General features: G+C 56.6%; 1 protein-coding gene across 1 annotated transcript; it reads left to right on the plus strand.

The window, feature by feature from the left end:
• Nucleotides 1-399: 399 nt before the first annotated feature.
• On the plus strand, nt 400-7,436 carry LOC137319258 (ciliary neurotrophic factor-like). The gene is made up of 2 exons (XM_067981547.1): nt 400-642; nt 2,911-7,436. The coding sequence occupies exons 1-2, from the start codon at nt 442-444 to the stop codon at nt 3,391-3,393; spliced, it is 684 nt and encodes a 227-aa protein (XP_067837648.1). The 5' UTR covers nt 400-441; the 3' UTR covers nt 3,394-7,436.
• Nucleotides 7,437-12,097: the final 4,661 nt, after the last annotated feature.

Below are 12,097 nucleotides of genomic sequence, written 5' to 3' on the forward strand. Positions count from 1 at the left end.
ATTTCCAGCTCTTTTAAAAACTTTTCCTTCTCTTTTAAAAACTTTTCCTTCTCTTTTAAAAACTTTTCCTTCTCTTTTAAAAACTTTTCCTTCTCCTTTAAAACTTTTCAGTTCTTAGTCTTTTCCAGTTGCTGCCTGTCCTACATTGTTTGTGAGTGCAGGAGGGTACAGAGGGGAGGATTTGATAGCAACAGTGTCCTGTGCTACTGCCTTCCCCAGATAACCTTGAGCCTATCTGCACGAAATCCTGCTCCCCCCTGACCTCTCCCCCCCCCGCCCCCCCCGGCCATCTCCCAGCTCCGCGATCCGGGATTTAGGACTGCCTGGATGAGATCAGCGGCGGCGAGGGGAGGGTTAATGCAATCTGTTGCATCACCGCTGCCTGCCGCCTCTGGCTGTAAAAAGCAAAAGGTCAGACTTCGAAATCATTCACTCGTTCGCATGCACACAAACACACACCCACTCCCTCACACGCTCTGCAGAAAGTATTCACAGCTCGAGAGGCAAGTCTGCGAGATGGCAGCAAGGTCACTGCTCGGGGCTGCCCGGGCCCACAGGAGCACCCTGATCGAGACTTTGAAGAGCTGCATCGAGCTGGGCAGGAACCTCAGACCCAAGGCTGCTGAGACCGTGAGGATATATGTGAGTCATTCTCCCAGTTTACTCCGTCCCGTGCCGAACCCACCCTCCCTCCTCCCGCCCAACGTGCAGGGTCTCCGCAGGGCGCAGGAGAAATCTGACCCCCTCCCCTCCAGCTTTGTGTCCTCCCCGTATGCACGGGTCTCCCTGTGTGTGTCCTGTGGGGCATCGGCAGAGTGGGAACGCCTCCCAGTTCACTATTAATGGTGAGGGCTTTCATGCGTTTGCCGAACCCCTCCGTGAACGGGTTAACGCGTTTGGGGAACCCCTCTGTTCACTATTAATAGTGAACGGCTTAATGCATTTGGAGAATCCCTCCGTTCACTATCAATAGTGAACGGGTTAATGTGTTTGCGAAACTCCTCCGTTCACTATTAATAGTGAACGGCTTCATGCATTTGGAGAACCCCTCCATTCACTATTAATAGTGAACGGGTTAATGTGTTTGGGGAAACCCTCTGTTCACCATTAATAGTGAATGGGTTAATGCATTTGGGGAACCCCTCTGTTCACTATTAATAGTGAATGGGTTCATGCATTTGGGGAACCCTCTGTTCACTATTAATAGTGAATGGGTTAATGTGTTTGGGGAACCCCTCTGTTCACTATTAATAGTGAATGGGTTGATGCATTTGGGGAACCCCTCTGTTCACTATTAATAGTGAATGGGTTAATGTGTTTGGGGAACCCCTCTGTTCACTATTAATAGTGAATGGGTTAATGTGTTTGGGGAACCCCTCTGTTCACTATTAATAGTGAATGGGTTAATGTGTTTGCGAAACCCTCTTCACCATTAATAGTGAACGGGTTAATGTGTTTGGGGAACCCCTCCGTTCACTATTAATAGTGAACGGGTTAACGGGTTTGGTGAAAGTCCTCCAGTTTTGGGGGGGGGATTTTGTCGAACACGACCTGCCTTTAACAAATTGGACGTCCCAGATGAACCCAGTTTATCCCGATCTCTGTTTGTAACGGGTTTACCCACGATTAACATTGGACCCACCAGCCTCTCATTGCCCGGGGGGTTCCTCCAGTCGATCCCTTTTCATGGACCAGTGGTCACGGCACTGAGCCCAGAGACCGCGAGTTCAAATCCCACCAGCTTGAGACGAATTCACTAAATCTGGTGATTTTCGAGCTGCTACCAAATAAAGTTAGCCTCGGGCACCATTTCACTGGTGTGTCAGCTCAGTGGGGAGCCTGAGTCAGAAGTTTGACGGTTCTAGTCCCACTCCAGAGACTCGAGCCCATAATCCAGGCCGACAATCCCAGTGCCAGCCCCGCACTGTCGGAGGGTCAGTACTGAGGGAGCGCCGCACTGTCGGAGGGTCGGTACTGAGGGAGCGCCGCACTGTCGGAGGGTCGGTACTGAGGGAGCGCCGCACTGTCGGAGGGTCAGTACTGAGGGAGCGCCGCACTGTCGGAGGGTCGGTACTGAGGGAGCGCCGCACTGTCGGAGGGTCGGTACTGAGGGAGCGCCGCACTGTCGGAGGGTCGGTACTGAGGGAGCGCCGCACTGTCGGAGGGTCGGTACTGAGGGAGCGCCGCACTGTCGGAGGGTCGGTACTGAGGGAGGGCCGCACTGTCGGAGGGTCGGTACTGAGGGAGCGCCGCACTGTGGGAGGGTCGGTACTGAGGGAGCGCCGCACTGTCGGAGGGTCGGTACCGAGGGAGCCCCGCACTGTCGGAGGGTCAGTACCGAGGGAGCGCCGCACTGTCGGAGGGTCAGTACTGAGGGAGCGCCGCACTGTCGGAGGGTCGGTGCTGAGGGAGCGCCGCACTGTCGGAGGGTCAGTACTGAGGGAGCGCCGCACTGTCGGAGGGTCGGTACTGAGGGAGCGCCGCACTGTCGGAGGTGCCGTCTTTCGGGACGAGACATTAAACCGAGGGCCCCGTCTGCCCCTCTCGGGTGGGTGTAAAAGATCCCACGGCCCACTATTGGAAGAAGAGCAGGGGGGAGTTCTCCCCGGGGTCCTGGGCCCCGATATTTATCCCTCGACTGACATCACTAAAAAAAAAACCAGACGATCTGGGTCATTTATCACATCGCTGTTTGTGGGATCTTGCTGTGCGCAAATCGGCTGCCGCGTTTCCCACTTTACAACGGTGAGCGCACCTCAAAAAAAGTCCTTCATTGGCCGTGAAGCTTCGGGACGTCCCGAGGTGGTGAAAGGGGCCGGGTTTGAATGGGGAGATCTCCCCCCACTCTCTCTCTCTCTCTCTCTCTGTGTGTGTGTCCCCTTCCTCTGACTCGCCCTCTCCTCTTTCCAGGACCAGTGCCAGGGACTGACGGAGAAGATGACCCGCGGGCTGGCTCTGTCAGAAGTGGACGGGATCCCCCTGGCCAGCACCAGCAGGTGGGCCGAGCTATCCGACCAGGAGAGGCTGTGCGAGAACTTCAAGGCGTACAAAGCCTTCAGCGTCTTCCTGCGACTGGCCCTCAAGAACGTGCCGGACTGCGACGCCTCGTCAAAGCTGCCCGACGCGCTGGTCGACCTCTGCACCAAGACGGAGAGCTTCCTGGTCCTGATCGGCCAGCTGTTGGTCACCATGGGCCTCCCTGTCCCCTCGGTGCCCGTGCCCCCGGTCGACGTGCCCAGGGACTGGGACAAGAAGATTTGGGGACATAAGCTGCTGCGGGAGCTGTGCAACTGGTCCCTCCGATCGGTGAGGGACTTCAACAAACTGAAAACCAACCTGGCGGCCGGTCGAGGGGGCCGGAGGAGGGACCTGAGAGGGGCCCAGATGAGGTAAAGAGAGGAATTGAAAGGAAAGGTCCAAATCGCGCCCCCCCCCGGCCACTCCCCGAATCCCATGCCGACAGAACCAAGAACTCCGATTCCCGTCTTCCCCCCTTCACCCGCCGCCCCGCCCCTGCCCCGGGTCCGACCCACCCAAAACCTCGGAGGAGCACATTGTCCGCAGAGATACCGGGGCCGACCGGGCCCACGCAAGGCTGACTTACCTCCAGGTCGGGCGCCAAGCAGCGGAGGTTCAGAGCTGGCGGAGGGACGCGGAGGTCTCTCACCCTCTGAGCCCCATTCGACTCCAGAGACTCGAGCCCCGTAATCCAGGCTCGCGCTCCCCGGTTGCGAGTGCTGGACAGTCGGAGGGTCAGTACTGAGGGAGCGCCGCACTGTCGGAGGGTCGGTACCGAGGGAGCGCCGCACTGTCGGAGGGTCGGTACTGAGGGAGCGCCGCACTGTCGGAGGGTCGGTACCGAGGGAGCGCCGCACTGTCGGAGGGTCAGTACTGAGGGAGCGCCGCACTGTCGGAGGGTCGGTACTGAGGGAGCGCCGCACCGTCGGAGGGTCGGTACTGAGGGAGTGCCGCACTGTCGGAGGGTCGGTACTGAGGGAGCGCTGCACTGTCGGAGGGTCAGTACTGAGGGAGCGCCGCACTGTGGGAGGGTCAGTACTGAGGGAGCGCCGCACTGTCGGAGGGTCAGTACTGAGGGAGCCCCGCACTGTCGGAGGGTCAGTACTGAGGGAGCGCCGCACTGTCGGAGGGTCGGGACTGAGGGAGCGCCGCACTGTCGGAGGGTCGGTACTGAGGGAGCGCCGCACTGTCGGAGGGTCGGGACTGAGGGAGCGCCGCACTGTCGGAGGGTCGGTACTGAGGGAACTCCGCACTGTCGGAGGGTCGGTACCGAGGGAGCGCCACACTGTCGGAGGGTCAGTACCGAGGGAGCGCCACACTGTCGGAGGGTCAGTACTGAGGGAGCGCCGCACTGTCGGAGGGTCGGTACTGAGGGAGCGCCGCACTGTCGGAGGGTCGGTACTGAGGGAGCGCCGCACTGTCGGAGGGTCGGTACTGAGGGAGCGCCGCACTGTCGGAGGGTCGGTACTGAGGGAGGGCCGCACTGTCGGAGGGTCAGTACTGAGGGAGAGCCGCACTGTCGGAGGGGCCGTCTTTCGGGATGAGACATTAAACCGAGGGCCCCGTCTGCCCCTCTCAGGTGGGTGTAAAAGATCCCACGGCCCACTATTGGAAGAAGAGCAGGGGGGAGTTCTCCCCGGGGTCCTGGGCCCCGATATTTATCCCTCGACCGACATCACTAAAAAAAAACAGATGATCTGGGTCATTTATCACATCGCTGTTTGTGGGATCTTGCTGTGCGCAAATCGGCTGCTGCGTTTTCCACATTACAACAGTGAGCACACTTCAAAAAAAAAAAGTCCTTCATTGGCCGTGAAGCTTTGGGACGTCCTGAGGTGGTGAAAGGGGCCGGAGAGAAATGGGGAGCGAGTCCTTTCGGTCTTCATGGCAGCGATTCCTCAGGTGAGGCCCCACGCTGTCGAATACCCCCCCGACCCTCTTTGGGCAGGCTCAAGGGGCGCGGAGAACTGCCCCCCAGTAAGAGACGATGGGGGCGGAGCACGAGAATCGGAAAAAAATGGCTGGATTACATCGAACGTACGGCACAGAAACAGGCCACTCGGCCCAACGGGTCTATCCCGCTGTTTATGCTCCACACGAGCCTCCTCCCTCCCAACTCCATCTCACCCTCTCCCCATCTCCTTCTATCCCTTTCTCCCTCATGTGTTTATCGAGCTTCCCCTTAAATCCATCTCCACTATTCCCCTCGACTACTCCTTGTGGGAGCGAGTTCCACATTCCCACCGCTCTCTGGGTAAAGAAGTTTCTCCTGAATTCCCGATTGGATTTATTGGTGACTATCTTATATTTATGGCCCCCCCGAGTTCTGGTCTCCCCCACAAGTGGAAATATCTTCTCTACGTCTACCCTATCGAACCCTTTCATAATCTTAAAGACCTCGATCAGGTCACCCCTCAGTCTTTTCTTTTCTGGAGAAACGAGCCCCCCTCCTCCAAGCCGGCCCCTTCAACTGTCGCGAGGCTGTGCTGCTCTCCTCACTTTCGTTACTCTGACGACCTCGAAAGGCGACGTTTCGGGGGAGGCTACGTTCGAAACGGGATGCGGAGAAAGTTTGAGGCCACAGTGAACTCAGTCCCCAAACCTGATGCACAATGCTAAAAGGGCAGTCAGAACAACACCGAACTCTGCGTTAAAATAGATTAAAAAGCACTGGGTATAAAGTGGGGGACACACTGTCAGGGTAATGTAGAGGGAGCTCTACACTGTATCTAACCCGTGCTGTACCTGCCCCCTGGGAGCGCTCGATGCCGACACTGGGTATAAAGTGGGGGACACACTGTCAGGGTAATGTAGAGGGAGCTCTACACTGTATCTAACCCGTGCTGGACCTGCCCCCTGGGAGCGCTCGATGCCGACACTGGGTATAAAGTGGGGGACACACTGTCAGGGTAATGTAGAGGGAGCTCTACACTGTATCTAACCCGTGCTGTACCTGCCCCCTGGGAGCGCTCGATGCTGACACTGGGTATAAAGTGGGGGACACACTGTCAGGGTAATGTAGAGGGAGCTCTACACTGTATCTAACCCGTGCTGTACCTGCCCCCCTGGGAGCGCTCAAAGCTGGGAGAGAGTCCCGAAATCGATGGTCAGATTCACTCGAGTGTAAGAGAGAGAGAGACAGAGAGAGAGAGAGACAGAGAGAGAGAGACAGAGAGACAAAGAGAGAGAGAGACAGAGAAAAAGAGAGACAGAGAGAGACAGGGAGAGAGAGAGAGACAGAGAGACAAAGAGAGAGAGAGAGAGAGAGACAGAGAGAGAGACAAAGAGAGAGAGAGAGTGACAGAGAGAGAGACAGAGAAAAAGAGAGAGAGAGAGACAGAGAAAAAGAGACAGAGAGAGACAGAGAAAAAGAGAGACAGAGAGAGACAGGGAGAGAGACAGAGAGAGAGAGAGAGAGACAGGGAGAGAGAGAGAGAGACAGAGAGACAAAGAGAGAGAGAGAGAGAGAGACAGAGAGAGAGACAGAGAAAAAGAGAGAGAGAGAGACAGAGAAAAAGAGACAGAGAGAGACAGAGAGAGAGAGAGAGAGAGAGACAGAGAGAGAGAGAGAGAGAACAAGAGAGAGAGAGACAGACAGAGAAAGGGAGAGAGAGAGAGGGAGAGAGAACAAACAAGATAGAGAGGGAGAGAGAATGAGAGAGAGACAGACAGGGCGAGATGGAGAGAGAGAGGGAATCATTAAAGGCAAGATAAGCAGTGTGACTGAAAGAGAGAGAGGGGTCAGAGACCGAGAACTGGAGAGAGAGAGAGACAAAGGAAATGTGGGGAGAGGCTGACCGGCCGAGCGAAAGCAGGGAGAAGAGAGAGAGAGAGTGTGAGAGTCAGGCAGAAGTGAGAGTCGGAGAAGGCAGCAGAATTACAGAAAGTGCAGGTGAGACAATGCTGAGACGAGTGAAGCGGGAAAGGGGTGTCGGTGGAGACGAAGAGAGTGTTCCCTGCAGGACCCACCGCGAAGGAATGCAGTCTAATAATCTCATGGAGGAACGCCAGTTGTAGAAGTGGAGAGAGTCTGAGCCCAGACGTCCTCCCTCTCTCTTCTGTCTACGGCTCAGCTGTTTGCAGGTCCACGATACATCTCTGAGTGTCCTGTTTCATCACAGCGGCTGGTCAGAAATTAAAACTGCTTTCCGTTATCACAGTCTGTGTGAGGCAGGAATCCCATTGTGAACTGTGGAACCACTCCCAGGGTCAGGTACGGGGTTAGATACAGAGTAAAGCTCCCTCTACACTGTCCCGTCAAACACTCCCAGGGTCAGGTACGGGGTTAGATACAGAGTAAAGCTCCCTCTACACTGTCCCATCAAACACTCCCAGGGCAGGTACAGGGTTAGATACAGAGTAAAGCTCCCTCTACACTGTCCCGTCAAACACTCCCAGGGTCAGGTACAGGGTTAGATACAGAGTAAAGCTCCCTCTACACTGTCCCGTCAAACACTCCCAGGGTCAGGTACAGGGTTAGATACAGAGTAAAGCTCCCTCTACACTGTCCCATCAAACACTCCCAGGGCAGGTACAGGGTTAGATACAGAGTAAAGCTCCCTCTACACTGTCCCGTCAAACACTCCCAGGGCAGGTACAGGGTTAGATACAGAGTAAAGCTCCCTCTACACTGTCCCGTCAAACACTCCCAGGGTCAGGTACAGGGTTAGATACAGAGTAAAGCTCCCTCTACACTGTCCCATCAAACACTCCCAGGGTCAGGTACAGGGTTAGATACAGAGTAAAGCTCCCTCTACACTGTCCCATCAAACACTCCCAGGGTCAGGTACAGGGTTAGATACAGAGTAAAGCTCCCTCTACACTGTCCCATCAAACACTCCCAGGGTCAGGGACAGGGTTAGATACAGAGTAAAGCTCCCTCTACACTGTCCCATCAAACACTCCCAGGGTCAGGTACAGGGTTAGATACAGAGTAAAGCTCCCTCTACACTGTCCCGTCAAACACTCCCAGGGTCAGGTACAGGGTTAGATACAGAGTAAAGCTCCCTCTACACTGTCCCGTCAAACACTCCCAGGGTCAGGTACAGGGTTAGATACAGAGTAAAGCTCCCTCTACACTGTCCCGTCAAACACTCCCAGGGTCAGGTACAGGGTTAGATACAGAGTAAAGCTCCCTCTACACTGTCCCATCAAACACTCCCAGGGTCAGGTACAGGGTTAGATACAGAGTAAAGCTCCCTCTACACTGTCCCATCAAACACTCCCAGGGTCAGGTACAGAGTTAGATACAGAGTAAAGCTCCCTCTACACTGTCCCGTCGAACACTCCCAGGGGCAGGTTAAAGTTGGTCCAGCTTCCACAGGGCGAGGGGCAGTTTCTGATGTCATGCCCCTCCCAGTCTCTCAAAGATTATTAATAAGCCAGACCGACCTCCTGTCCCTGAGATTAATTGCACGTCCTTCGAATGCGATATTTTATTGACGATGAGGTATTTATGCAGACTGGTGTCTAGACGGTATATTTGCTGGAGTCTCGTGACTGGATTTTACTGGTGTAATTACTGAACTGGAATTTCTTAATATATTCTAAACATTAATGCAGAATGTCGGATATTTGTAAAGAGAACAGATTTGTAACCGAAGGATTGTTAAATAAAGTTTTACTAAATATTAAAGCTTTCCCTGAATGTCTCTCTCACTCTCACAACAGGTCTGGTAAATCTCCCTCGCCTCCATTCTCTCCTCCGAACTGAGGCCCCTCATCCCTGGGCGCTCCCTCGGTACCGACCCTCCGACAGTGCGGCGCTCCCTCAGTACCGACCCTCCGACAGTGCGGCGCTCCCTCGGTACCGACCCTCCGACAGTGCGGCGCTCCCTCAGTACCGACCCTCCGACAGTGCGGCGCTCCCTCAGTACCGACCCTCCGACAGTGCGGCGCTCCCTCAGTACCGACCCTCCGACAGTGCGGCGCTCCCTCAGTACTGACCCTCCGACAGTGCGGCGCTCCCTCAGTACCGACCCTCCGACAGTGCGGGGCTCCCTCAGTACCGACCCTCCGACAGTGCGGCCCTCCCTCAGTACTGACCCTCCGACAGTGCGGCGCTCCCTCAGTACTGACCCTCCGACAGTGCGGCGCTCCCTCAGTACCGACCCTCCGACAGTGCGGCGCTCCCTCAGTACTGACCCTCCGACAGTGCGGCGCTCCCTCAGTACCGACCCTCCGACAGTGCGGCGCTCCCTCAGTACTGACCCTCCGACAGTGCGGCGCTCCCTCAGTACCGACCCTCCGACAGTGCGGCGCTCCCTCAGTACCAACCCTCCGACAGTGCGGCGCTCCCTCAGTACCGACCCTCCGACAGTGCGGCCCTCCCTCAGTACCGACCCTCCGACAGTGCGGCCCTCCCTCAGTACTGACCCTCCGACAGTGCGGCGCTCCCTCAGTACTGACCCTCCGACAGTGCGGGGCTCCCTCAGTACCGACCCTCCGACAGTGCGGCGCTCCCTCAGTACCGACCCTCCGACAGTGCGGCGCTCCCTCAGTACTGACCCTCCGACAGTGCGGCGCTCCCTCAGTACCGACCCTCCGACAGTGCGGCGCTCCCTCAGTACTGACCCTCCGACAGTGCGGCGCTCCCTCAGTACCGACCCTCCGACAGTGCGGCGCTCCCTCAGTACTGACCCTCCGACAGTGCGGCGCTCCCTCAGTACCGACCCTCCGACAGTGCGGCGCTCCCTCGGTACTGACCCTCCGACAGTGCGAGGTCCCTCGGGGTGGGGGGATGGGCTCTTTCTGAGAAACCTCACAAACTGGACCATATTCCCCCCTCCCCATGGACCGTCCATCGGAGGGAGTGTTGGCCCAATCTGAAGTGGATTAGTTATTGAGGGCTCCAGGATCTGATTCATGACCTGCGACCTGGTGACCTCGAGATTGGAGACCTTGAACACAATCTGCTCCTGATTTGCGATTCCCACAGGGAGATGGAAATTCCTTTCCTTTTATCAGGCTCGAAACAAAAAAACAGTTTCATCAACTTCCTCCAGATCGAAAACAGACAAGGTCCTTCAGGGAGAGACGGCCAGATTCACTGAATGAAACCAGGCTCGCCCAACAGAGCCTACTGTCAAATCCCAGCTCACCCCCAACAGAGCCGACTGTCAAATCCCAGCTCGCCCCCAACAGAGCCTACTGTCAAATCCCAGCTCGCCCCCAACAGAGCCTACTGTCAAATCCCAGCTCGCCCCAACAGAGCCTACTGTCAAATCCCAGCTCGCCCCCAACAGAGCCTACTGTCAAATCCCAGCTCGCCCCAACAGAGCCTACTGTCAAATCCCAGCTCGCCCCAACAGAGCCTACTGTCAAATCCCAGCTCGCCCCCAACAGAGCCTACTGTCAAATCCCAGCTCGCCCCAACAGAGCCTACTGTCAAATCCCAGCTCGCCCCAACAGAGCCTACTGTCAAATCCCAGCTCGCCCCAACAGAGCCTACTGTCAAATCCCAGCTCGCCCCCAACAGAGCCTACTGTCAAATCCCAGCTCGCCCCCAACAGAGCCGACTGTCAAATCCCAGCTCGCCCCCAACAGAGCCTACTGTCAAATCCCAGCTCACCCCAACAGAGCCTACTGTCAAATCCCAGCTCGCCCCCAACAGAGCCTACTGTCAAATCCCAGCTCGCCCCCAACAGAGCCTACTGTCAAATCCCAGCTCGCCCCCAACAGAGCCTACTGTCAAATCCCAGCTCACCCCAACAGAGCAGACTATCAAATCCCAGCTCGCCCCAACAGAGCCTACTGTCAAATCCCAGCTCGCCCCCAACAGAGCCTACTGTCAAATCCCAGCTCGCCCCAACAGAGCCTACTGTCAAATCCCAGCTCGCCCCAACAGAGCCTACTGTCAAATCCCAGCTCGCCCCCAACAGAGCCTACTGTCAAATCCCAGCTCGCCCCAACAGAGCCTACTGTCAAATCCCAGCTCGCCCCCAACAGAGCCTACTGTCAAATCCCAGCTCGCCCCAACAGAGCCTACTGTCAAATCCCAGCTCGCCCAACAGAGCCTACTGTCAAATCCCAGCTCGCCCCCAACAGAGCCGACTGTGAAATCCCAGCTCCCCCCAACAGAGCCTACTGTCATATCCCAGCTCGCCCCAACAGAGCCTACTGTCAAATCCCAGCTCGCCCAACAGAGCCTACTGTCAAATCCCAGCTCGCCCAACAGAGCCTACTGTCAAATCCCAGCTCGCCCCCAACAGAGCCTACTGTCAAATCCCAGCTCGCCCCAACAGAGCCGACTGTCAAATCCCAGCTCACCCCAACAGAGCAGACTATCAAATCCCAGCTCGCCCCAACAGAGCCTACTGTCAAATCCCAGCTTGCCCCAACAGAGCCTACTGTCAAATCCCAGCTCGCCCAACAGAGCCTACTGTCAAATCCCAGCTCGCCCCCAACAGAGCCGACTGTCAAATCCCAGCTCGCCCAACAGAGCCTACTGTCAAATCCCAGCTCGCCCCCAACAGAGCCAGGCCTACTGTCAAATCCCAGCTCGCCCGACAGAGCCTACTGTAAAATCCCAGCTCGCCCAACAGAGCCTACTGTCAAATCCCAGCTCGCCCCCAACAGAGCCAGGCCGACTGTCAAATCCCAGCTCGCCCGACAGAGCCTACTGTCAAATCCCAGCTCCCCCCAACAGAGCCGGGCCTGCTGTCAAATCCCAGCTCGCCCCAACAGAGCCTACTGTCAAATCCCAGCTCGCCCCCAACAGAGCCGACTGTCAAATCCCAGCTCGCCCCCAACAGAGCCTACTGTGAAATCCCAGCTCGCCCAACAGAGCCTACTGTCAAATCCCAGCTCGCCCCAACAGAGCCTACTGTCAAATCCCAGCTCGCCCCAACAGAGCCTACTGTAAAATCCCAGCTCGCTCCAACAGAGCCGGGCCTACTGTGTTCGGCCTCACCCAAGTCCTTCCCTACTTCGCCCTCCCCCTGCCCCGCAACTCCCACAGAAGCCCAGAGGAAGAGGCTGCTCAGAGCTGGGGCAAGAAGCCAAGAGAGAATACCCCTCGATTATCCGAGGCCCATGGTTTGCATTTCAAGGGTTGGCACAGGGCTTTGGAAGAAAATAA

The sequence above is a fragment of the Heptranchias perlo genome, unplaced genomic scaffold, assembly GCF_035084215.1.
Source record: "Heptranchias perlo isolate sHepPer1 unplaced genomic scaffold, sHepPer1.hap1 HAP1_SCAFFOLD_785, whole genome shotgun sequence".
Classification (NCBI taxonomy): domain Eukaryota; kingdom Metazoa; phylum Chordata; class Chondrichthyes; order Hexanchiformes; family Hexanchidae; genus Heptranchias; species Heptranchias perlo.

What these genes read in the sequence shown, in the direction of transcription:
- LOC137319258 (XM_067981547.1), top strand. Translation starts at nt 442, where the DNA reads ATGCACACAAACACACACCCACTCCCTCACACGCTCTGCAGAAAGTAT. An exon ending in CTGAGACCGTGAGGATATAT is followed by an intron (nt 643 to 2,910) that starts GTGAGTCATTCT and finishes TCCTCTTTCCAG; the next exon opens with GACCAGTGCCAGGGACTGAC.